Source organism: Tinamus guttatus, unplaced genomic scaffold (assembly GCF_059628265.1).
Source record: "Tinamus guttatus ecotype Peru unplaced genomic scaffold, ASM5962826v1 Tinamus_guttatus_pri_ptg000226l, whole genome shotgun sequence".
Classification (NCBI taxonomy): Eukaryota; Metazoa; Chordata; class Aves; order Tinamiformes; family Tinamidae; genus Tinamus; species Tinamus guttatus.
The window spans coordinates 937192-962488 of NW_028288760.1; the positions used below are offsets into that span (position 1 = coordinate 937192).

At 42.9% G+C, this 25297-nt stretch overlaps 1 protein-coding gene across 7 annotated transcripts in view; it reads left to right on the top strand.

The window, feature by feature from the left end:
* FUBP3 (far upstream element binding protein 3) overlaps positions 1-25297 on the top strand; it is a 37209-nt gene that overhangs the window by 332 nt on the left and 11580 nt on the right. For 5 of the 7 annotated variants that reach the window (XM_088525269.1, XM_088525272.1, XM_088525271.1 and 2 more), the window contains exons 2-13: positions 6207-6312; positions 12035-12085; positions 12567-12600; positions 13679-13728; positions 15041-15112; positions 16147-16204; positions 18730-18892; positions 19774-19872; positions 21839-21943; positions 22301-22403; positions 23098-23198; positions 24232-24373. In XM_088525269.1, the coding sequence (XP_088381395.1) occupies positions 6207-6312; positions 12035-12085; positions 12567-12600; positions 13679-13728; positions 15041-15112; positions 16147-16204; positions 18730-18892; positions 19774-19872; positions 21839-21943; positions 22301-22403; positions 23098-23198; positions 24232-24373 (1084 nt within the window). The remainder of the gene's footprint in view (positions 1-6206; positions 6313-12034; positions 12086-12566; positions 12601-13678; positions 13729-15040; positions 15113-16146; positions 16205-18729; positions 18893-19773; positions 19873-21838; positions 21944-22300; positions 22404-23097; positions 23199-24231; positions 24374-25297) is intronic. The other 2 variants (XM_088525270.1, XM_088525273.1) reach the window with 1 other exon arrangement.

Sequence of the window (25297 nt, forward strand, 5' to 3'; positions counted from 1 at the left end):
CCGGCTGCTGCCGCTCGCGCTCCCGGGCCGCGTTGGCCGGGGGGTTGTTTGTTCCGTCCCTTCCCCGGTGCCCGGTAGTGGCAGTAACGCGTAGGGAGGCTCCCTGCGGCTCGGTGCCCTTGGGCCACCTCGTGCTCCAAGATTCATAGAATCCTTAAGGTTGGAAGGGACCTCTAGGGATCACCTAGTCCAAGCCCCCTGCATACACAGGGTCACCTAGAGCATGGGGCAGAGGGCTGCATCCGAGTGGGCCTTGGAGGTCTCCAGAGCCGGAGACTCCACAAGCTCTGTGGCAGCCTGTGCCAGTGCTCTGTCACCCTCACTGCCAATAAACTTTCCAGCGTGTTTGTCATTCCGGTGCGACAGGCAAGCTGGGAGAATCCCCTGCACCTTCCCAGAGGACACGCACGCTGATTTGCTCTTCACCTGTTGATCTAAAACTTATATCCTGCAATACGTATCCAAGCGTGCACCTTGCAGTATATAACAGGCAAGGTGCATGTTAGCTGTGACCCAGAGGAGGCCACATGTCACAGTTTTTGGTGCCTGACCGTGCTGTGGCCTTGATAGCGAGTGATGTCTGGAAGCTTTGCTGTTAGCTCAGGGTTACCCTCCTAATGCTGTTAAACTGGGAGGAATTGCAGCCGTGTCTGTCTGGGCTTGGTCCTCTCTTTTCGAAGGCCTCCAATTGCAAAAATATCTCATGGGATATCTGATAATATTTTTTTTTATCTGATAGCAGCTGAATAATCTTTGAATAACCTGTTTAGGTAGGAGAAAATAATTATTATTTGCTGATCAGTTGCAGTTTGTTGAAATTGGTTTGTGAATGTACCAGAAGTGCCCCTGTGGGCAGGGTTCATGTTACAGCAGAGTGTCTGGGACCAGACTCTGTTGAGCTGGAGCGCAGAGTTACCTGGGCATTGATTTTTTGGTCTGTTTTGTGTAGGTGCTGTTGTCAGATCCACAGGGAAGGTTAGGGTGCCCCATGTGTTTATACGTGAAGAAGATATAAATGATTTCACAACCTCTTTTTTATGGTTATTTACCCTGATTTTTCTGGTCTTACTGGTTAAGTTCATTGTACTTTGATGAATACGTCGGGCTTCCATGAGCCAACACCATAAATTAGTCTGAACTGGAAAGCTTCTGAACCTTCAAGGCTGCCAACTTCCACTCAGGCACTTCAGCGTGGCAATTTTGTGATATCTTTCTCCCTGAAAACAAGCGTGTGAGCAGGGTGAGCCGTGCGGGTGCTCTTGCGAGTGCAGTGGCCTACATTTTTGCGCAGTGAGTTGCAGGCTGCCTGCTGAATGAGAATGATTTTCATTAATATTTGTGGGATGAAAAGGCTCATTTGCAAGTGTAAAACCATATTTCGCCTTTATTTCCCTTCCTTCTTCCCTCCTCTCCCAAAAGTGCTTGATTTTTTTCTAGGCTTTGGAGAGGATCAAGCAGTTGTCCGCTGCCCAGGTACAGCAAAATTAAATAGGTGTCATTGAGGACTTTTGCTGAACGTGAATGAAGATGGTTTTAGTTCCCCAAACAGTTATTTATTTCTAGCAATTTGTTATGAACCTGTTTGGCTGAGCACCAGCTGGGGCATAAGACACTCACTCTTAACATTTCTTTGAAGGTGATGACTGAACTTTCATTAAATATGTTCGAAGTTATTATTTGCCTGAACTACACTGTCCTGGCAGGCAGACATCACTTTTTAGTGCTTATGACCAGTATCAGCCTTTTCTTGAGTATTCCTTTTGCTCTAAGTAGAAGAAGAAATATTTCAGCCTTGGTTTTTGTTTCCCCACCCCGGTTATGGCACCTCTGTTTTGCCCACTGAACTCTTTCCAAGTTTAATCTTGCACTTAAGACTAATCATCAGATCTACTAAATTCAGCTCTCACTAGGTCTACAGCACTCAGTCTGACCTATAGTGCTTAGTTATTAATAACAAAGTTATTCAGGATAGCAAAGAATTTCCTGATCAGTCAGGGTAACCTAATTCTTCAAAGACTTTGGGAAGGGAGATGACATAAGAGTAAGAACTCTAATGCCTTAGAAAGAAGGAAGATGTACATTGCTTTTGATGTTTACAGTGAACTTGCTTGGACTTTTGTATAGTTTTAAATGTCTGAGAGGTAATTAAACCTGCTTTTTCAAGTGAATGCTAAGGCTTTGAGGTTGGCTGTCCTGCTTCTGTATCAGGTCTCATTTGAGCGGTTTGACTTTTAGCTCGTATGTAGTGATTACTGTGTCCATTGAAGCAGCTTGCCTTAGCCAGGATGCTTTTCTGTTATATTTTGAATTGAGGCAGAGGATGTTTGTTCTCCTTCTGCGTAATCGATAAATAGGAAAATATGCAGAACTGCTGGTACTTTGGATAAAAGTGATTTCTGCTGGGCAGCCTTGGAGTCACGTTCTCTTTGGCAGAACGGTGTCTTCCTTGGTTCATGACTCTGCTGTTCTCCTTAGTTTTATTTTCAGTACAGTACACTTGCAGTGCTAACCGATTCTCTCTCTGTGCGCGTCCTTCTCGTAATCTGTCTTGCGTGTTGTCTGGGTCTGAAAGTCTGGGAATTGTGCAAGGAAGAGAGGCTGTAGCTGCTCCGCCTGCAGCGTGTTGTCTTGGGTCCCTTGGGAGCAGGTGAATGACCTGAGACTTACCGTGAGTTATATCCAAGTTTTGCACATAAAATCCCTTTTTAAAGGGATGTAGGGGCAGATATTGCAGTTACTGTAGTATTCAGGAGAAGCACCTGTGACACTGCATTTACACCACTGTGGATGTTGCCCCATTCCCTGCTGTGTTCTGGAGAAGTGGCCTCATGCTCGGCCGGATATTTTGCTTGATCAGTGGAAAACTAACAGAAGTAATAGAATTGTTTAAACATGCAGATGACAGTGCTTCATTTCTTCTTTTACATCCTGCTAGTATCCAGAATTGCTGATGCTATTAGTTGCTGCTCTTCTGCAGAACAGCATGGAAAGCTTCTTCCCAGGAACTACGTGTTTCTTTTGAAAGTTGAATTCTGCAGTACTGGTGGGGCGGGTCTTGTCTGGCAAGTAAATTTAATTTCTGAATTCTGAAAGTGTTTAGATATTCTACCATTTTGAAGCATGTTATAAGTACAAGACGTAGGCAAAAAAAGTACTTAAACAGTAGCAGAGCTTTTCATTTGCATGAGTGGATTCACTTTATCTCCCTCTTCAATTGCAAAGCTCACACAGATCCCCTGCCCCCAACTCCATCATCACTGTTTCCTAGGTCAGGTTTGTACTGTGTCCTCTAAAGTCTTGTTGGGAGAGGCTGATTTCGGGGGGATTCAGAGCAGCTACAGTAATATTTTTCATTATATTTTAAAGTTCAACAAAATAAATGTATTGGGTTTAAAAAAAAAAAAAAAAGCCTGACGACTGACATGCAGAGGGACAAAAGCAGTGGCTAGCAGTACATTACCCAAGGTCACTTACTCAGATAAGGTCTAGGTCTGCTTACTTTTGCTATGTTCTAACTTCTCTGCTTATCTCCCTGCTGAACCTTTAGTGAAAACTGAGGTTCCCATTGCAAGTTGAACGTAAGAAGTTAAAACTGATTTTAGCTGCCAGATCTACTTTAAAAGCTTAATGCTTAAATTTGCAGAGTTTTTCCTGTTATAGCATCATGGCTTGTTGTGTCTGCATAAGCCAGTGGCAGCTGGGAGGCTTTAGAGATAATGGTGGGAGATTTAAAGGAAAAAAAAAAAGAAATTAAAAAAGGTTTTGGCTGCTTGTTTGGAGAGTTACACACAGGGAAGATGGTTGTGCAGTACACATGGGTGGGATTTATAATGCTCTCAACTGCAGGAGCTGGAAGTGTTAATGCCAGTGATGTGTTTGCTCACACCCTCCTGCTTCGTGGCAGCTTTGGATGTCTAGAGACCTTCCTTTCCTTTGAGTGTGGGATGTGTGATCCAAACTATCAGCTTACAGGGCTCTTCCCACCCCAGGTAAATAACTCCTAACAGGAAGAGTGTTCCCGAAGGGCATGTGTAAAATCAAACACTGCAGAACAGGCCAGGGTACGTTACACCTGACCCAGTGCCTTTAGTGCAGGTTGGAGTTGTAAGCTGTGGCATGAAAGTTGTTAATAGGTTGTTAAAAGTTACTGCTAAAACTTTATTTTTCAATTTTGAAGTTGTCAGGAAATATCTACGTGCTTTGTATTTTCCTTAAATTCCTCTGCATCCCAGATGTAAGGGGGAAGCACATGGCTAAAGGACCAGAATCGTAGGTGAGATATAGCATGGAATATAAATGCAAGGCATCATCTAACCCTCCATAGTATGGAGCAGGTAAAGGCTGCTCTCTGGTAATGCTTTCAGAATTGGGTTTTTGTGGGCTTAACAGTTTTTGAACATGTTGATGCTCAGGATGCTTTTCATCAGAAAACGTTGCTGTGTGTTCACTAGTCCCTGTGCTAAAACTTAAGACTGACCATCACTCCCCCTTTCATGAGCTCTGTGTTGGCTTTGCTTTGGATTTATCAGCTCAGTGCTATATTTTCAATTATTCATCAAAAAAACTATCAAAACTCTGTGGGTAGAAGCGGGAAGTCAGGATTGTGTTCTCAAGGTCCTGGCATTTCTCATGCATCGAGGTGGTTGTCTGGTTAATGCAGGACAGGAGGGAATGGAGTATGAGAAGAAAATGTTCAAAATTTGTGGTCCTTTCCATGCAGTACGTAAGAGAATGTTTTCTAGTCTCTTCCTAAAAGCAGTGCCCTCAATCCATAGAGGTTATTTCAAATAGTGGTTTTTCACTACCCCATGCTTCTGAATCCTGGACAGTTGTTTATTCCACTGCAGCAGTTGGTAGTGTCAGTAACCTCAGTTTTTTGTAGCTGTCTTTTTATTGTAATGAAACTTTAAAATTTTGGAAACGCCTCTTTGTCATTTACCCTTGACTTCATTTAAAGCATATCGGTATAAAATGCCTTTTTTTTCCCCATCTATTCCTATTGTTTGTTCTCTGTTGAAATCCCAATTATAATATAGTGATAACAAAAATTGATTGGTGTGAAAATGTTTGATGGAAGATTTAGTTCAGAGGAGGAATAAGCGGAAAGAGCAATCAGACTCCCAATAAAGATCCTGTTCAATGATTTTCATGTTGTTGGGAAGGGAGGAAAACAATGTGGAATACGACATGCTTATTCTTGTACTTGCTTATTAAAGCAGGATGTCTCTGTGTAAGCAAGGGGTGTTGTGAGACTTCAGTTTGAGTGTCCCTGGTGGGTATTAACTCAGGTGCAGCACTGAACTAATGTGTCTTTATAGTTTCCAGCTGGCTGGCATCTAGTTAGCTTGGAGTGCAGGTGAAGGATCTAACTTCTGTCAGCTTCCAGCCATGTAGGTGTCTCCCAAATACCATTAGAGACGAGCTTAACTCTTATTAAATGATGTTTATATCTCTCCATCTCTTTTATTTGTTTAATTTGGTCCTCTTGCTGTGATACCTGAATGTCTCCTCTTTTCTGTAAATGGCCTTACTGTGTTTTACCTTGGCAGAGTGGTTGTTACCCCCTGTGTAAAGGTCGGACGCTGAGAACTGTCAGTGTTAGTCAGTGTTGTGCTATATTGACCTCTGCAGGAAATTGGAACTAATTATGGACTAATAGCTTGCTTTTCATACAGTAAACACAGGTTGATCCATTCTCTTTAACAGGATGATGCCAAACCTGTCCTTATGCTCTCTATTTTCATGCTCTCCTCTCCACACTCCCCCAAGCTGATGTGCAATGTATATTTCTACATTTCTGGGTAGGCACAGGTGCACCAGGAAGCCTGTGTCTTCCTGCTTGGCCGTGGTGGTGCAGGACAAGAGTTCTCCTCGTGTCTGGATCCTGCTTCTCAGCTGTCCTTTGAATGAACCAGCCCAAATATAATATTCCAGAGAGTAAATATATAGCCACGACGAGGAAGGGGAGCTGAGTGAATGCCAAATTCAGAATAGCAAAGCAAATATCAAAAGCAAACACAATGCTGTTTACTTTACAAATAAAGCACTGCTTTCTTGCAACTGTATTATAAAAGCACATATCGAGAAAATAACTGAGAGAAGACTGGACTGGAGTGTAAATAAATGCTTTGCTGGAAGAAAGAGCTTAGCTGCAGTAGCTGACACTTCAGGTATGCTAATCATATTTTTATCGTCTGCTTTCATAGATTGCTGCTAAAATTGGAGATATTCCTCACTTGAATAATTCTACAACACTTGTGGACCCGTCAGTCTATGGTTATGGAGTGCAGAAACGGCCCCTGGATGATGGAGGTAAGCTGGCCACGAGCGCGCGTGAATCGTGTGGATGCAGTGTCTGAAATCCATGTATGGAGGCTGTTATCTCCCATAAGGACAGATTACTCTGTGTGTGTGTGTCTGTATGTATAGAAATGGTATGTAAGGTTCCCAGTGCTGTTAGTCCTACCAGATAGCGCAGGACTCCTAAGCATTAGTTTTCCTAATATGAAGCAATTCTGTGTTAGTTTATGAACTTTGGGAACGGGCAAACTAACAGTGTAGTTTAAATTTTGTTCTGTGGTGGTGCCAAAGCAGAGTGTTACTGGAGCTGTGCTGGGGCTAATGCACAGAGTGCCAGACGTGCCTAACTAAGCTGCCCTTCCCTGACCTCCCTGGTTTTCAGACAACGGGCAGCACACAGGAGCATGTGTTACATGTGCTGCTTCTCTCGTGACAAGCCATGGCCACGCCACAGCAGTTGAGTATATGTCAAGAATTGTGATTGCTTAGTCTTGTACATGAGTTGCAGGGAGAAATGTGTTGATGGAAGTTGAGGCAAGTTGGAGGGAAGCATCCCGTATTAGATTTAACTTTTTTCATGATTGTTTTCCTTGGGGATTCTTAAATCTCTGGCACATTTAACACTGGACACAGCTTAAGAGTGATTTACTGGGTGTATCATATCAGGTAACTGCAATGATTTAATATTGTATGAATTATTAGCCCTTTAAAAAACATTATTTGTTTCCTGTTTTTGGCAGGAACAGCAAAAGGGTTAGATCATGTGTTTTCTTTCTTTTTCTTTTTTTTTTTCTTTTCTTTTTTTTTTTTAACAATCTGTAGTGCTGTGCACTGCTACAAGAAGAGTGTTTACCCTGTTACCTGCTACTGTATAGAATCCAAGAACTCCCTTTTTCCTGTGGTTGGTTGTCAGAAAACTGGTCATATTCTCACCCTCCTGTTTCCTTCAGTGTTTTTACTGACAGAACCCTGTGGGGTCATTCTCGCCCCATAAAGGATGTGCAAAACTGCTGGGGAGGGAATCGAAGCTTCCGCCTAGGACTGAATCTTGAAAGGCCTGTTGCAAATGGTATATATATATATATATGTATGATATATGTGGTGTATAGATATGTTGGTCTTCTGTATGGCCAGGTGCTGTGCTGTCAAGCAGTGAACTGTGAAACCTTGCTGTTCTTTTGGGACCAAAATAGATTTGTTTAGTGTGGTTTTCATTGCTGAGCTAGATCAGCTGGGGGAAGAAAAAAAAAGAAAACTATATACAAACATATTCTAGCTTCCCCCCCGGCCCTTTCTGGTTGTTCCCAGCTTCACCTTTCCTTAAAAAGCTGCTCTAAGCAGAAGCAAGTGTCCAGTTATGGACATGATTTCAAAGAAAGTTGTCGTCAGGTGTTTCTTCCATTCCAGAAAGACTGTGGGAATTGAAGGTGTACAGAGGTCCTATTTTGCCATTGATTTTTAAGGATATTTCATTTCAGTATTAATTCCGTGAATGCAGTACAGTTTTGAGCTATGTTTAAGTGGGTCAGATCTTTTTTATCGAAAAGAATAAAACTAGTCTTCTAGGAACTGATTATTCCTAGCTCTAGTCCTGTCTTTCTTCACTGTTTCATCAAACCCAACTGAAATGAGAAATCTGACTTTTTGGTAAAATCTTTTCAATGAGCAAATAATATGCAAAATGATCGTAATGACAGCAGAAGTTAGACTTTGTGCCTAAAATTTCGCTGGTGAGCCCTGTGACATGCTGCACCTCGGTTGCATTGGTGCAAGCTGTGGCTGCACAGTTACAGCCCGTGCTATAAATGGGTTTGTGCTGGGCAGAGGGGGTATGTGGCAGCTGGAGCTTCCAAGGGTGGCCCTGCTCTTTTCAGTGTCAGAGTTGCAGTTGTTCTGCCAAAATAGAGACCTACAGGTGGTTGTTCACTTGTTTTTCAGCATCGGGCCTTGTTTCTAGCATGTTTTCTAGTAGCTCCAAGCACTATATTTGCCTTTGGATACCTCATAATATGTGTGTAGGTGCATATATATGTATATGTATCTGATCTCTGCGATCTCAGAGAAGAGAAATGGAAGGAGTAATGCTGCTTGGCTACAGTGCTGCTTAGGATAGCTTGAAAACAAACCTGGAGGGAAATTTCTTGATATTTACACCTCTATATCCATGGTGGTGCTGGCACCTGGATGCAGTTCTTGCTGCTTCCTTCCTTCGTTTCCCTCACACAGCTCTTGTGCTTCTTAGAAAATTACTTCTTAATATTCCTGAAAGAATTGGTTCCAGGGAATATGAAGTATTTAAGGCGAGAAAAGAACTATCTTTTTCAGAAAATCTAGTGCTCTGTCCGTTTTTATAAATTGCTGCTGGCAGGGCTGATGGATATCACCTTAGGAAATAGCTTTAAGACGGTGTACTGGTCAAAAATCAGTTGCTTTTAGAGCCCTTTCAAAAAACGTTTGTCATTATATTTGAAACCAGAATACATGTGAGTGTTTTTGATACTTCCCTTAATGTAATCTTAATAAAAAACACCTCGAATGGCCCTGCTGACCTGGCCTGCTGCTGTTACGTGATGCTCCAGACTGATGGTTTCTTGTTTTCCTCAGTTTCTTTATATCCCGTCTCTGGGACCAACTTTAAGATAACCCTGCAAATAGTGAGGGTGCAAGGAGAGCTGGTGGATTTGTACACAGCAGGTTGGACGTGGCACTTACGTGACCACTTCACTCCGTTAAAGCTTCTCCATGAAGTGACCGTTGCCCGTGGGGCTGGTTCTGAGGCTCGGAGGGAGCTGGTGCCTCCTGCGAGGGTGGATCCCAGCCCTCCTGCTAACCGGCTGCTTCTCCTGGCCTCATTTTTAATTAATGGGTCCCTCTAATTACCAGCGTGATTTAACAAGTCTATTTAGCGTTAAGCCGTTCCTGAGAAGCGTCTTCCTTTTGTTAAAGATTCCCATTGCTGGGAAGACTCCGATTCCCCCAAACTGAACGTTAGCTTTTGTTTGCTCCTTTTGGGGCTGTTTTGAAGAAATTTCCAGTGATGTAGATGGGGTAAGAAGCTGTGTTGGAGCTGAAGGCCAAGGCATCCTTTGAGTATGAGGAAACAAAGATGAGAGGCCTTGGAGAAAACTTTTCCCCTCTTCTTCTGAGCTTCTGTGGTGCATCCAAGTACAAAGGCAGCCTACTTTATATAGATATATGTGCATATATATATATATATAAAATAAAATGTGATTTTAGTAGTGTCTAGTAGTGCTCAAACACAACATGATCCTTCATGATACTTCAATCAAAATATTTTCAGTGGAAATAAAGGATGGACAGAAGGAAATCTTGCCCTTCTTTCACTCTTTCGCTGATGGGAGTTTAGTGGTGATGCTCTTTACTGCACCCGTAGCAGGAGATCGGCCAGAACAGAAATCCAGATCTGCTCAAAGGTTTAGTTTATCACCTAAAATGTTAGGGCTCTTCAAAACTGCAGATTTACAGTTTGTTTTTTTTCTTTTTGAATTGATTCCCAACTGATTTTCACTGATTCCCAACAAAGGCAGACGTTTAAACTGGTTAGTTCTTGACCATTTAATTCAGGAAAGACCTAGCCATCTTTAATGAGGAAGAAAAATCAGGTTAATTAGAGCACCAAAGGGATGACACTAAAATTTCAGATGATCCCATTTTGGTTCAAAAGCGAATAATGCAACCCCGTGTTCTCGTGCTCGCCAGGATATGAGTCGCTGTGATTTTATTCTAGTCATGCAGATATTTTTTGCAAGATTGTATGTTCCCACCCTGCACGTTAATTTAGTGGGAGGCACTGCTCTGTTTTATGGGGTGGAAAAAAAAATCCGCGTTTGTTTTGAGTGTCTGTTGGGTAGAATTCAGTTAAGGTGAAGCCTAAAGCAGAGGGAAGAGTTATCAACCAGCAGGTGCCATTAGCAGGAAATTGGACAGATTTTATTCAGTATTTTTCCTTATTTGCAGTAAAATGACTGCAGTTACAGTTAAATTGTACTCGATAGATGTAAAAAGGGGGAAATACGGACGTGGCTTGTCAGAGTCCAGCCCCCTCACTGGCATCAGGAGGGAGATGGTGCAGAAGAATATCAGTCTTTAGCATTGCAGCAGGGTGTTGTGCCCTAGCCTCTCAACTAGCCTCTGCTTTTTGGAGCAAAACGGGCATGTTAGAGGAGAAATGAAACTTTAGATGTTTGTAACTGGGAGCCATGTCATTTCTGTCCCCACCACCTTGAAGCCACATGTGATTTCTTTTTCTTTAAGCAGTATAACTCCCTGTTCTCTCCTCGTGCCTTAGCTTGCAGCTCTTGGAGGGAATATCCGTGAAACAGGGAAAAATCTTCTGTGCAAGTTGTGGCTAGAGGCATAATATGGGGTCTTCCACTGGTATATGCCATAAATGTACATTATAGACAACAGTTCTCTTGGGTGGTGAGTGGCTTAGCATGTTGTGTGGTACTTGGTGTGTATTGGAGGCCTTGTTACGTGTGTGGGACTTGCTGAGCAGTTTGGATTCTTGTGCCTCTCTGGCTTCCCTGTAGAAAGGGTCATTTCCAAGTCCAGGCCTGTGCCACAAAATAAGGCTCTTGTGCCACATGGATGAACTTCAAGAATTGGTTTTTGGATATTATATCTGCCTCATAGTTTGTGGGAAGTTACAATAGTGTAAAAGACTGCAGAGAAATGTTGAATGGATATTGAAATACAGCCTTGTAGTGCTAAGGACACTATTCTGCCATCCTGGGCTACTGAAGGGCCTAGCCCATGGCCAGGGCTATCCTGTGTGCAGCAATAGCTACAAGACACATTCCATAGGCAGGAATACCCGGAGCAAGATGGTGAGATTCTGGATTTCCGTTGGGTCATTCTTGCTCAACTCTGCAGCAGCAGCTTATCAGCTAGAGCAAATATTCCCCGTTACATCATTCACCTTTTTCAACTGCAGTATTGGTAACTATCAAATTAGAATTTATTTTTATTCGGGGTGAGAATGTGCAAAGACAAAGCTAAGGAAGTCGATAACGCAGCAGTTGTCTTATCACTTAGCTGAAGAGAGGAATAAAATACATTTGTTGTCAATATTTTGATCCTGAACCATTATCAAGGTATAGGCGCACAACAGAAATATTTTACTGAGTCTCCTGTCTATTTTATTTGTTTGTGCAAGATGTCTGGCCACAGGCTTTATTTTTCTAGCAGGTTTGGGGAGTGCGCAGTGCATCCGTTTCCTAGCCCTGCCAGCTGATTGCCAATTTATTTCAGGTCAGAGAATGTGCAAGTTGCTGCAAGGTAGTTTGAAACAGCATCTTTATTATCACAGTTCACATGTTGCGGGCCGCTTTCATTTGTTTTGCCGCCTGGGCCCTCCAGGCATGCAATATAATCTTCAAGTGGTTGTTAGGATCAAATGGCCTCTTTCTTAGCCGATTTGCTGCAGGCCGTGTCCGGTAGGAAGCCCAGCAGGGCCCACGTTCCCTCTTTGCATCATTCGGACTAATGATATTTTCCCCGGTAACATGTGGAAGAGAGAGATTTAATCCATGGGGGCTGGGGTGAAAAAATCTCCGTTTGGGGGTTTGTCCATTAGGGAGATAACTGCTAATCACAGATGGAGCGGCAGCTAACAGCAGGTATGGCTGGAATGTGTGCAGTCAGTAAAATGTGCTGAAAAAGTAGAGTTTTGGTGACACGAGGTTACTTAACAGACCTATTCCTTTAACAGGTCTCCGTGTAGGTGGGCTCCATGGAGCACAGATAAGAGATACAGAGAGAAGTATGTGCAAGTGATTTCTAATGCCTTTTTTTTTTTTTTTTACTAGACTAAATCTCTGAATATGCTTGAGTTTTATTTATTCATTTTCAGTATATAACAATATGCTTGAAATCTCCTCCTCTTTTCCCCCGCCCCTTCTCTTTCACTTCTTTGGGCCTGATTTGGGAAGGAGGGAGGTTAGTTGCAGGGATTTGGATTTGGGCAGGCAGGATTTCCTCCCATGACTCTCAGCATGGGGAGGCGCGGATCAATTCCCTCTCCTATGTTCAGCTGGACACTGGGTTATGGTGTGTGTTGATCAAGAAATCCCCTCCTGTTTTATAGCACATAACACATTCATTTCAGCCACTGAACCTAAATTACTGTTTTGCTTTTCTTTCTCTTTTGATGAAATGGTAAGAACTCTTTTTCTATGGGGATGAAGTTAGTTTATCCGTGCTAATGCTTTGATTTTTTTTCCTTTTTTCTCTCTCTGCCACAGTAGGTAACCAGTTAGGGGCCCTGGTACATCAAAGGTAAGCAGTGGGTTATGTTTTATTATTTATTGATCAGTTCTAATTGTTTATTGATCCACCATCTGTAGTAGTGTTAGAAAGTCAGAGGTTGAGAATGTGGAGAAACTGTCAGCTTGGGTTTTCTCCAGGCTGGGGTTTCTGCTAACCCTTTAAGGCTGTTTGCTGTGAAGAAGAAAGAAGGGTTGAAATGAAACTTGGATTTAGTTCCTGTAAATCTGTAGGACTGGCAGAATAAATTCTGCTCTCCCTTTTCCCCTTGTTAGGAGGGAAAAAGAAAAAGGCATTTTGATAAGAGCTGAAAATATTACAGGCAGGTGGATTTTTTATCATCCCTGTGATATACATCCCGGGTGATATTAGACAACAAAACTTTTAAGCACTATATTCATTGTGTTGTATTTTCTACAAGATGCAAATTATTAAACAAAATACACAAAAGATAATTTCTCTCTACCTCTTGGCTGTGGTTAGGTCTTAGGAAATTTTCTGAGCTCTATGTTTTGAGGCACAGACACACTGAGAAAAGTCCAAAGAGCGTTAGGCTGTTAAAGTTTTGAGATAGTAAGAATTCAAAGGATAATTGAAGGTGATTTTTATAAATTCCAAAGAAAGAATGATAAAGACAGGCAGGCAAATCTACAAATATCAGAGGAAGTGTCCTGGTCAGCTTTGACATGGGCTGATTCTCTTGGCAAGAGCTTATCAAGAAATAGTAGGCAGTGGCTGTGACCTGGAAGGTCTGGGCTAAATAGTAAAGAAACTTTGCCATTATTCTGTTAAATCTGTCTGAAGCAAGAAGGTAAAAAGAGGTTATTCGGTCAGCTCCACTGAAGATAATGGAGAATAGATTGGAAATGTATCCAGCGTAGGAGAAATTAGATCCATTCCCTCTCCAGCTAGGGCGAGGAGCCGGTGACCCCGGCAAGGTCCTTTCCAAAAGAAATGATTTTGACTGTGACGTAGCGTTTACTTGTCTGTGCAAAAGCCTTATATGAGGTTCCTGGTTTCCCTGACAGGACGTAGTTGTCTTTCAATTGTTTTTTGTAATGACTCTTTGATTTTCTTCTCCTTTTTTTAGGGCTGTAATAACAGAAGATTTCAAAGTGCCTGATAAAATGGTTGGATTTAGTAAGTATCTTGGCTGCTTTTGTTTTGTTTCTTCATATGTATTCTGTGCAGGAACACTTTATTCTGACAGAATAAGGCACGCTCACAAGCTTTGTGTATATACTGGCCTTGGATAAGCCTTGTCTGATGCCCTCTCCATAGGGACTGGATGATCTGTTTTTAAAATCGAAGGGCAAACTGTGTGGACAAGCTTGGTGTCTCTGCATTAAGAGCACTGTGAGGTACAAGTTACTGAGAGCTGTAGTAGTTCTCTACCTTAAATTCCAACAACCATAGCACTTAAGCATGTCAAAAGCAAATTTATTTGTCCCTCACTGAAACATATGACTTTCTTTGAATATGTAATAGCATGAGAGCTGAGGGAGAGAAACAACACTTACATGTTAAAATGAGAGTTGGCTCAGGGCAAGTTAAACAGATTTTTTTTTAATGTTTACTGCAGGGAAGTGGCCAGGATGCATTGCTCGGACAGGGGTTTTTTCCTAGACTTGCATTCCTGATGCAGTTCCCCTCCATGCTTGATCTTAATTTCGGTCTTCTGAGGAATGATCATTACCCTCCCTTTCCATGGCACCCTCCTGCTGTTGTGACTATAGTGGCTGCATTAACTCTTCTTCCACTAGATTTCTGTGCCTCTCTTCCAATTTAGTATACAAAGAGTAAAAAGGAAAATAATAGACCGGGATAATTACCCCGTAGTGTGTGAAGTTTTGTTCAGACACTAAATAAGCTATAAAACTAACTCTGGACTTCCTGTAAGGGAAACCCTCTCCTCCTACCCGACCTCGTGATTTATTGGTCCTGGTACCTGTTTGGAGGGGTATTGGAGGGAGTTTGGAGCTCTGGAAAGGGAACCTGGGTGCTCTAGTGGTGCATCATATGTGTGTTAAATATGATCCTGCTCCAGGGTCACACATGTGGAGAGGTGGCAGGTCAGCAGCTGAGAGATTATCCTGTGGGAGCCTCTTGAGCCGGCTGTACCTGGCATTTTTAGAGCCCCAAGTAACTGATTTATGGGTTCAGATTGAATGAGACGTACCAAAATGACTCTTCTAGCAGAGCCTTTTTTCTAACCCGCTATGTGTTTTCATTTCAGTTCAAGACAGATTTTCTTTCCAGAAAATAGGCTAGTTTTCAGCAGTATCTTGCTGTTTTTACACTAAGATATACTTGGTCATACTGTGGATACCTATTCTGCAACTGAGCAAAACTGCTGCTTTATAGGTAGCTGCAACAGAGCAATACAGGGAGGGGGCTCGTCACAGGTGCTCCGGGAAACGGCGTGTGCTGATGCTTGTTGAATTTGTTTCAGTAATCGGCAGGGGAGGTGAGCAGATCTCACGGATTCAGGCAGAGTCTGGCTGCAAAATCCAAATCGCTCCAGGTAAGAGCCCCCTTTCAGGGCAGGAGAACGGGCTGTAGCACTGAAGGGTGTCGTGTCCATCACACCAGGTGCCTTGCAAGGCTCTTGATGTGTTATCACCATTAACAAACACTCTGCCAGGCAAACCTGCATGCGAGGGCTGTTCCCTATGCTAGTGCAGAGGCCAGCCCCAGAACAGGTGTGTCAGGTGGTTCTGACAGTGAAACAATGAACCATCGTTAACCAACAGATGGGTACAGCGTGAATGGTCGCTCTGTATTGCTCACAGAGCAAGAATTGCAGTTATTTAGTTTTTTCCTGGCAGCACCTCTTTGTTCAGCTCTTGTGATTTGTTTTCGATGAGTCTGGTCAGCATTTTGGGAGGGAGCAGCGTCCAAAGCAGCATTGAGGAGGTGGGACCATCCAATGCTCTGTGCTAGTGCTGCAGCCTGGTTGTGTTGGGGAAGATTTATTAATTTATTAGCACTATAATAAATATTATTTATTATGAAAAATCATTTAATATTATTTTTTTAACATGTGCTATGCACAAAATGAGCATTTTCATTGGTACCTAACAGTTCCTGAAGCAGCTGCTATTTTAAAATTTTATATATTTGCCAGGAGTATGAATTTACAAGGGAAAAAAACACCTGGGGAAGTGTAGTCCCATGAAATACTAAAAAAAAACAAAACAACTTGAAGTCATCTTGAAGATGCTGTAAGAGCAAGATTTAATCCTTTGGAAAGGATATGTTTCTGAGTTCCCAGCAGATAAATGCTACTCACATTTGTTTCTGGGACATAGCTGTAATGAAGTGTGGCCTAGAAGGCTGCATGAAGGCTTGGACTCGGATTGTGTCACACCACTCCATGTTTTCAGGCAGCAGTTTGTTTTCTACGTTAGCCGTGTTTTGCAGTCATACTGTGTATGAATAAACTGTCTAGTCTGTGTCAGAGGAGCAAGCATTTCCCTACCTGCGTGATGACAGAAAGAGTTTAAGTGCTAAGAAATGGGAAGTATCTGACCCGTTGTCATCTTGTTTCTTTTGTAGATAGTGGTGGGATGCCTGAGAGACCCTGTGTGCTCACCGGGACGCCAGAGAGCATCGAGTGAGTTGGGATTTCATTTTTCTCCCTTCTCCTTCTCTCTCTCCTCCCTAATGCTGTGCTCTGTCAGTGGTGCTACTTGGTTAGCCACACCAGCAAATGTTGGCCTAGAGAAACTCGAGGGTCTCTGGAGCATAGAACCTCTTGGTCTGATCCTTTAAACTCTGCACCTCTAAGGCTATTTTTCCAGTTGCAGTTTGAACCCTCTTTAGAAATTCCCTGGAGTTCCCTCTGCAGGGCAAGGTTGCTCTTAGGGCACCCAGGATGCAGTTTTCTAACTGCAGCTTTCCAGGATACTGAGATAAGTTGTTGAAGGGCACTTCTCCCCTTTGCCTCCCTTCTACTGAGCTGACCATCCTTCCAGCTGAAGAAGGGCTGCATGAGGCCTCCAAAGCCTGTTGGTGCCACTCCAGAGCAGTCTGGAGCTGGTGGTGGTGTTGCAGAGCAGCATGAGGCCCGTGGGTGTGCTGGCTTCTGCATTTCTGCCAGCAAGGACTGAACCAAAGTCTTGAATTCTGAGCCTGCATGGTAGAGACACACGGCCAGCCGGCAGGGGTTTCTACTCTTTAGGCCTATAGAAACTTTAGGGACAGTGTTTCCTCCCTCCCCCTTCCCAGGAGCTGAGTTTGAGACTCTCACAAACCAGTTGAGGACCTCCTGCTGGAACTGGATCCAGGATCCTCAGGCTTACAGGAACACACTTAACATATGGAGCTGCTCTTTCTCTCCCCAGCCTTTGGGTAGGTGGGTTTTTTAAAATCCATCTGGAAATCTTTGAGTTGCATTTGATAGTGAAAATACATGGGCACAAAGACCGTCTCTCTAAAGAGAAGACGCTCATCATTCCTCCATTCCTAAGAGATCTAAGGGTACTTAAATCTCCTTACTCTACCATAATACTGCAAGCAGTGAGCCAGAATAAATATAATTGGCAAGCTCACATTATAGGGCAAGCAATGTGTTCTTGCTGGTATTGAAGTGCTTTTTCCTCCTTTTAGCAAAAGATGTTTCAGAACAAGAGCAAAATATTAAAAAGCTGGGTTGCCTGATGAGATGCATTTGGGGGATAATGGGGGAGAGTTATGGTTTCTTTTTAGACTTCATGGTTTTGAAATATGTGGTTATATGTAGTCATGCCTACATCTGCCTTAAAAGAAAAAAGAAAGAAAAAAACAAAAACAAGGTGGGGGAGGAGGGCAGGGACCACTTGGTTTATGAAGCAGAATAAGGAAGGCTGCTGAGGACGTGGAATTATGTAAAACTTAATTTGCTTCTGTATTAAAATTCTGCGCTTGGTTGTTTGAACTACTTTGTCAGGCTGCTTGGAAAAATGTAGAATGAAGTAAGGAAACCAGTCTAGACATCAGACTGCTTTGGGAAGGTTTTTAAGTGAGGGGTGTTTCCATTAGATCTATCTACTGGCAAAATAACAGGTTAATTTCCAAACAACCACTTCTAACCTGAAGTATGGCATGTATTAAATGTTGTAGACTTTATATTATTGAATAAAAAGTTATGGGAAATGTAAAGGTAGATGAATAAAATCTCTTAAGATTCTTTCAGAATATTTGAAGTGAACTTGCAGAATTTCCTCCTTTTGCCTTGTTTTATGAGCAAGTCGAGAGGAAAGTGGTGCTCTGATCTCTGCAGCCTGAGATGATCACCTCGAGCTGTGAATGCCTGCTCGTAAGGAAGCAGTTGCTGCTATTTCCTTGAGACTCTAGAGAGAAGACAGCCCTCCTAGAGTGGCAGATATGGCTTAATATGAAGTAGGGAGAGGAGAAGGCACTGCCTTAGGCTGAACCCTTGAAGGGCTATGGGAGAAGGGGGTGGAAAGGGATATGTTGGTGCTAGCAGTTCCCAAGATGAAGGGAAGCCACTGTTAGCTCTCTGTGACATGTAAGAGATTCTGAAGGTGTCTTTAATCTCACAAATGCTTCTTCATCTGCCTGTCCTACCAGGAGTAGGAGAACCCAGTGTTTCTCTGGTTGCTGCTGCAATATCCTTGCCTCGCTTTCCAATGTAGCTCCAGCAGCTGCTGCTTGGGGCCAGGGCTGTTGGAACAGTGTTCCAGTGGGAGCAGGCAAAGAGGAGCAAGGCACTAGTCTGACTGCTCAGGGAGTGCTGAAGCACCATGCTGTGTTAGGATCAGAGCAGTGTCTGTTTAGGCTGGACTAAGGAGGAGATGAGCTTGGAGATGGCATGTGGTTTTTAATTGGAATTTGGAGGGTCTTCGTTCACAACATGCACCCCAGTTGCTATAGCGCAACTGTGTCCTTAACTTGCAAAGATAGCAGAGCATGCTGCTGCTCCTCCTTCTGTCTTCCCCTTTCAAAAATCCAACTGCTTATAAATAATCATGTTAGGGGAGATTGTACACCAAAGGGTCAAAATAACATTGTGCTAACTGTGGTTTCCTTCATCTCTTCACTTCTCTCCCCAATCGCTTCACATTCCAGTGGTTCCTAGTCCCTTCGTCACGTGGAACAATGTTGTCTAATGGTTGTTTCCCTCGATTCTTTTCCAAGACAAGCAAAACGGCTACTGGGGCAGATTGTAGATCGCTGTCGGAATGGACCTGGCTTTCACAACGATGTTGATGGCAACAGTACGATTCAGGAGATTTTGATCCCGGCATCCAAAGTGGGTCTAGTCATCGGCAAAGGAGGTGAAACAATAAAACAGTTGCAGGTGCGCAAGATGCATTTACTTTAGGGCTCTCTCCCCTACTGCAGCTTCTCTAGATCAAGAGCGTGCTGAATCGGAGAGCCTTAAATGCTCTAACCTTCTACAGCAGGGACTGTTCTTCTGCCTTCGGAGAGCTGGACTCAAACCCAATCTTGTGCTACAAAAGAAATCAGTTTGGCCTCAGCTACACATGTAGTGGAGTTTTGCCAGAACTGTGAAAGAAACTTGTGTGCTTTAGATAAAATTTGGTGTGGGCTGTTCAGGAGGTGATCCTTGTAGCCAAGAAAAGGCTGTCTGTATGCTGCTGCTGCAGTAGTTTTTAATGCCAGCCGCGCTACTGTAGAATGTTGTGTTTCTCCTCATTACTAATCTATAATAAGGCTGGTGTTTGTCTTCCTCCTTTTCCCATCTTTCTCCTTTCTAATCAAAAATATCTTGTTATATATAAATCTGTGGTCCTAGAAATTCTTTATTCTTCCATCTTGTTTTGTTTTTATTTTTTGGAGAGTAAAGGTTTTCAGAAATGAACGTAGGCCAAAAATGTAGTTTCTAACATACCCTGATTAGGCCTCTATCATCCAATGATTTCAAGGCTGGTCAAGCAATTCGTGTTACATGCAGACAGCTACTGATTCTGGAAAAGGCTGAAAAATCCCTTGCTGAGGTGGAGGGGATCTGTTCTTACAAGAGAATGAGTTATCCAGGTCTTCAGGAGTAGCACACTGTGGCAGTCCTTTGTGCTTTAGGACTGTTTCTGAGTACCCAGGAAGAGCTAAGAGCTTCTGTAAGCTTCCTCCTTTGACCTCTGTAATGTTCAGTAACCAAAACATAGTCCCTAGCTTTAGGGACTCTGCTTAGCAAAGTGCTCTGTGCTCTTTCTTCAGGAGCGAACGGGTGTGAAAATGATTATGATCCAAGATGGTCCATTGCCTACTGGAGCAGATAAGCCCCTCCGCATTACTGGAGATGCATTTAAAGTACAGGTATGTAATAAAAGTAAGCTGCTGCCCCTGAGAACTGAGTAGTTTAAGCACTAGCATATTAGTGAGCATCTAATGGAGCAAAATCCAACTGCAAATGCTGCAATCCCTGCTGTTTCTTGTTCTGTGCATTTACAGTCTGAGTATTTAGAGCAAGTTTAAACAGACACTAGCAAGTGCTGGTTTGTCTACAGCCTAACCTAGTTCTCACTTCAAATAGGCTTTAGACGTGCATAGGGGAAAAGTTGAGAAGGGGGATGTTGAGGACAGTATCTTTGAAATCCTTTCCACTTTGTAAAGCAAAAGTTGTAGCAATGTTACATAAGCAAATGAGTTCTTAGTGACTAACTTAACTGTGTCTAAGAAAGTTTTGTGGAAGGTTTATCTCAGACAGCCAATTGACACAGGTAATTAAAAACATAAAGCCTGTAACAACTCCTGAAACCAAGGGGTTTGATTAATCTTGGTGCTGCAGTCCCACTGTGTCAGGGTTCTATCTATGCCTGTGGTTCTTGTTTTGAAGCAGAAACCCATGATCAACTAGAGACCACAAGGCTTCAGTGTGATGGAAGTACTTAAATTTAAGAATTAATCTTAAGTGGTAGTGTCTTCCACTTCGATGCAAGTGTCTTTCATGTCTTGTGAAGTACTTAAACCTAGTTTATCTTTCCTGGTTCCAAGAAAAACAGTTCTGTTTCGTAGGATCTCCTTAATCACAAATTGCTGGAACGGTGGGTGCTGCTTAGGCATGGTCTGTGTGGGTGGTGTGTTCAAACCACGTAATGGAACAGGGCTTTAGGTTTGAGCAATAACTTTCAAAAATCTTACACATATCATTGCAAACATACAAATGTGTAAAAAGAAGTTTAATGGCAATCTTGCTACTTTTAGCCAAATCGTGTTCCAGGTGCTGCTACCTTCCAGGAGGCAGTTTCTTCTGCCTTGCAAGATTTGCTGTCACCACCTCTTCCATGCCATGTACCATGTCCATCAGTCATGGAGGCATTGTGGGCTAGAAGATTTCAGAGGCACTTTTCTAATTTCAACTCACTCAATGAATCCTTGGTTCTGGTGGGATTCTCTGGGTGCTGTAACAGTGTTTCTTAACTATCTTAAATTGCTGTGAACTCTCCATTGCCCTTATTTTTGTCTTGGCACCTTTGAAGCTTTGAGTTGTTTACTTCTGTAATAAATACCAAGAAAGCACGAAAAACATAAAATGTGAAGGGAGTCAAATTCACCAGTGTCCCTCAAACCTGTCAAAAGCACAGAAGTGTCAAAAGCTTGACTGGTGATATACAGAAACCGAGACTTGGGTTTCAACACGTGGGCCTTTTTCTTGTTTTTTAAATGGTGGCTGCTGATGACATATATCCAGGGTACACTTTTACTCGCTGGGCTGCAAGCAAACTTGTGAAAGGCCTTGAGAGCTGCAAGGAGGTAGGGAGAGTAATAGTTTGTCTCAAAATATCTTTTTGGATTGCTGCAGACTTGGGATTACCTTTCTGAGTGTCCCCAAGCTCACTACTGCCCACCTGCCTTCTTGGTTCATGCTCTTTGCCTCTTAGTGGGCACATTCTCTGCTGTGCTGCTGCAGCTTCTACCATAGTGCTGGTTTCAGGACTATCTATCTATCTATCCAGGAGAAAAGGGCCTTCCATTTCCTTCCTTGGAAAGAATGATAATCATATTTTTAAAGGGTGAAAGGTCCATCTTTTTTGAAAGGCTGAAATAAATTGCACCCAGGAAACTGCTACCTCGCTCACTTGGCAGACTTTATCAGACATGAAAGATGCTGTCAAGAACAGGTCTCCACTGCTTGTGGTTTAAAAAAATCCAAATCAGACTATTTGCATTAAGCTAGCAGGTTGTTCTGCCTGAAAGCTAACCATTAGCTATTACTGAGGCCATGAACTGGGATGGCAAGCAGAATAATTTTAAGCTAACTGTAACTTCTTTCCCCATGTAGCAAGCAAGGGAAATGGTACTGGAGATCATCCGAGAGAAAGATCAGGCAGACTTCCGAGGCGTACGCAATGATTTCAGTTCTAGAATGGGAGGAGGCAGCATAGAGGTATGTCTTCTTCATGAGTTACGGTGCTAACCTCCCTGTGGGCTGGGGGGAAGTCTTCAAATTTCACGTGTAACCTATATGCTTATTTTTAAATGCGTTGTGTTCTGTTGCCAGAAGAATCTGGCCGTAAAGAAGAGGAGTTCTTACAGACTCCTGGCTGGCACTTTTTAAATTGTCTTTTGGAAGCAGCGTTCTGGTAGGGCAGAGTTCATTCCGTGGGGAAAGGAATTTGTGACCATGGGTTTGTTTTTCTGAAGGGATGTGGCCTGTCCTCATAGCGAAGTGCATCTCCTTGTAAAATCAGAGTAATTCGGTTTAGTTCTCTGAGCTTTCATTCTGCTTTGCCTTTCCCATCAGGTCTCTGTGCCCAGGTTTGCTGTTGGAATTGTGATAGGAAGAAATGGAGAAATGATCAAAAAGATTCAAAATGATGCTGGAGTTAGGATTCAATTTAAACCAGGTTTGTGTGAGGATGGAAAGCTGTTACTTTCTGACCAGTGTTCCAACGTGGGGTTGGTAAAGCAAATCTGTCCTGAGGTTACAGCAATTAGGCTTTCTTAATTTAAAGGTGCATTGTGTCTCTTTCTAAACACTGTTTAAATATGACATGCTGCTTCCTTGTGCACTCTCTGTTTTTTTTCAGAGAGTAAGATTATTTACACCTCATTTGCAAACATTAGATGTCACAACAGTAATGTCTTGACTGGTAACTGAATGAATAAAAAAATCATTTTTAAAAAAAAAGAAAAAGAAACTGGGTTATTTTAAAAATATATATTTAAAGATTTCTTCAGGACATTAAAGCCTTTGGGGATCAGGAGTTGATTAATTCTAAGTAACTTTCTCTGGGTCCTTGGCTGTCTGATCACCTATCAAAGCTGCCTTTGTCCTCTTAAGATTTTATCCATCTCTTTTATAGCTTTTTGACACTTGAAAGTGTTGCTTTTTTGAATGCTGCCCCTACTGCAAATGCGGTTTTGGGTTTTGTAGTCTTCCAGTAGATGGAAGAGGGGCTGAAGGTGGAGGGAAGAGAGGTGTCGGGGTGGAGACGTTACGTGAAAATGCCGCTAGCGGTGGTGGTGCGAGGAGGAAGCTTTTGCTGGTGGGTGGGTGTTTTCTCATTTTAATTTAGTCTTTGCTGCCTCTCTTCACAGATGACGGGATTAGTCCTGAAAGAGTCGCACAGGTCATGGGTCTTCCTGATAGGTGTCAACATGCAGCACACATCATCAACGAGCTTATCCTCACGGCACAGGTGGGTTCTGGAGGCTCCCATACACTTAGATGAGAATGTAGGGTCTGTGCTGTGTCCGTGTGGATGGACGCTGCCATCTAAAGAAGAATAGTGGTGTTAAATCTTCCCTCTGGCAGGCCACACATGTCTCTGCCCATGACAAAACTGCTGGCTTTGCTTTTTAATCTGATCTGGTTGAGCTGTGGAAGCTCTCCTCAGGCAGTAGCATAAGGTGTCATTGTAGCTCCTTGTTTTCCTCCGTGATGAGTTGGTTTGAGCTTTTTGAAAATGGGGACCTTGTGGCACAGAGTCCAGCATGAGACTGTGCTTGACCTGGCTGAGTAATGCTCAGAGCAGCAGAGCATTAAATAACAGATCTCAAACACTGCCTCCCTGCCACCACTGCATAATTTGTTCATGAAAGGTAGTCTTGGTAGTTCTTTTTGCCCTGAGATCTGTTTCTAATACTTGATTATATAAATCTTTTAATCATCCACTTAAATTTCCAAGCCTTTCACAGTGGCCTCTATCAGTCTTTGACCTTTGCTTTTGCGGAAATCAGATCCAAAATAGCTGTGCCCTTTTAGTGTCTTTGAACTTAAAAGTTTCCTTCAAAACTTTTGGAAAATGTGTATTTCAACTACGCAGTCCCAGCAGTTTTTTTGAAGAACGTCACTTGAAAAGATTTGGAAGATAACTTCTGTATTCTAGTGCCAAGATCTATTGGTTGTTCTAAGGAAAGCCCCATCACAAACTAAAAGTACTTTTAGTAGCTGATGCTTGTTCATAGGTTTATTTGAGCAGATATCAAGGCACGCATTTAGAAAATATAAATATCTTCCTGAGTCAGGAAGGCAGCTGTAACCTACGTTAATAGCATTTCTTTAAACTGCATCAAAATCTGGGATGTGGAGCCATCCAAGAATATTCTTATTTAGTGCCATTGATTATAATACAATTTAACTTACTTTGCTCTTTTTTTTTTTGTTGCTGTTTTTAATGTACTTTGGAACCAGGAAAAAAAAACACTTATACAATTTTCTTGTCTTCCAAGGAACGAGATGGCTTTGGAAGCTTGGCTGTCACTCGGGGAAGAGGTCGTGGCCGTGGGGACTGGAGCGTTGGAACCCCTGGGGGCATGCAGGAAATAACCTACACGGTGCCAGCTGATAAGTGTGGTCTTGTTATAGGCAAAGGTGGGTCCCAGTGACACTAAGTGTCACAGCTTGCAACCTTTTTCTCTTGGCATGGTCACATCCTTGCTGCCTGGCAGTGGGGCTTTGGGCTTTTCCATAAGTGCAGGTATTTAGTGGCCAGTGAATGCAGCGTAGGAATAAGCTCAAAAGAGTTGTGATTTGTTTGCTTTGTGGTGTTCTCTCTCCTCATAATTGTACTCACCAGCCCTCCTTCACAATAAGGAAAACTGTTCATGCAGAGCTGTCAAGTAAACTTGTTATAACAAGGAGCTGCTTGAGAAAAGGCCTGGTTGTTTGGGAATCCTTTTTATAAGGAATTGGTTTAAAGGGCAGTTTATCGGGGCAAGCAGAACAGTCATTGCGTAGTGCTGGATTTGTGTGGCTGCTGTGTGATAAAATAGAAGGTCTCGATTGTGGCAATAACTGTAGATAGCGGCAGCTACGTAACAGAGGTGTCTGGTGAATAAAATGAAGTGGTGAGAGCTGCACGAGTCTGAGCCTGCTGTGACACAGGCTGGTACCTCTGCCTGCCTTGTGCACTTCTTGCTCAGACCTTTTGCTCCCTGCCGTGGAGGCCCCTTTGCTCCCGTAGCCGTTGAGTCCTGCCAGGAAGATGGACAAGGAAATTTCTGACCTTTCTCTCAGGAGCTAGCACATGCCCAGGACAGTGTTGAACCCAAGGGCTCAGCATCAGCCCTGATTTGTCACAGAGCATGAGCTACACATCAGGGAAGGGCAGCTCTTGTGTTAGAGGCAGGAATTGGAGAGTCTGAACTGTTGCCGTGTTTCCAAGTTAATACACTGCCGTATCCAAGAAGCTGTATTTTATTTTTCTGTCTGCCTGTTTCAGGAAGAATGGCATATGCTCAAACTAGTATTTAAGTAGTCACAGTTGGCTTTTAGTGTCAGCAAAGGTGAGCTGAA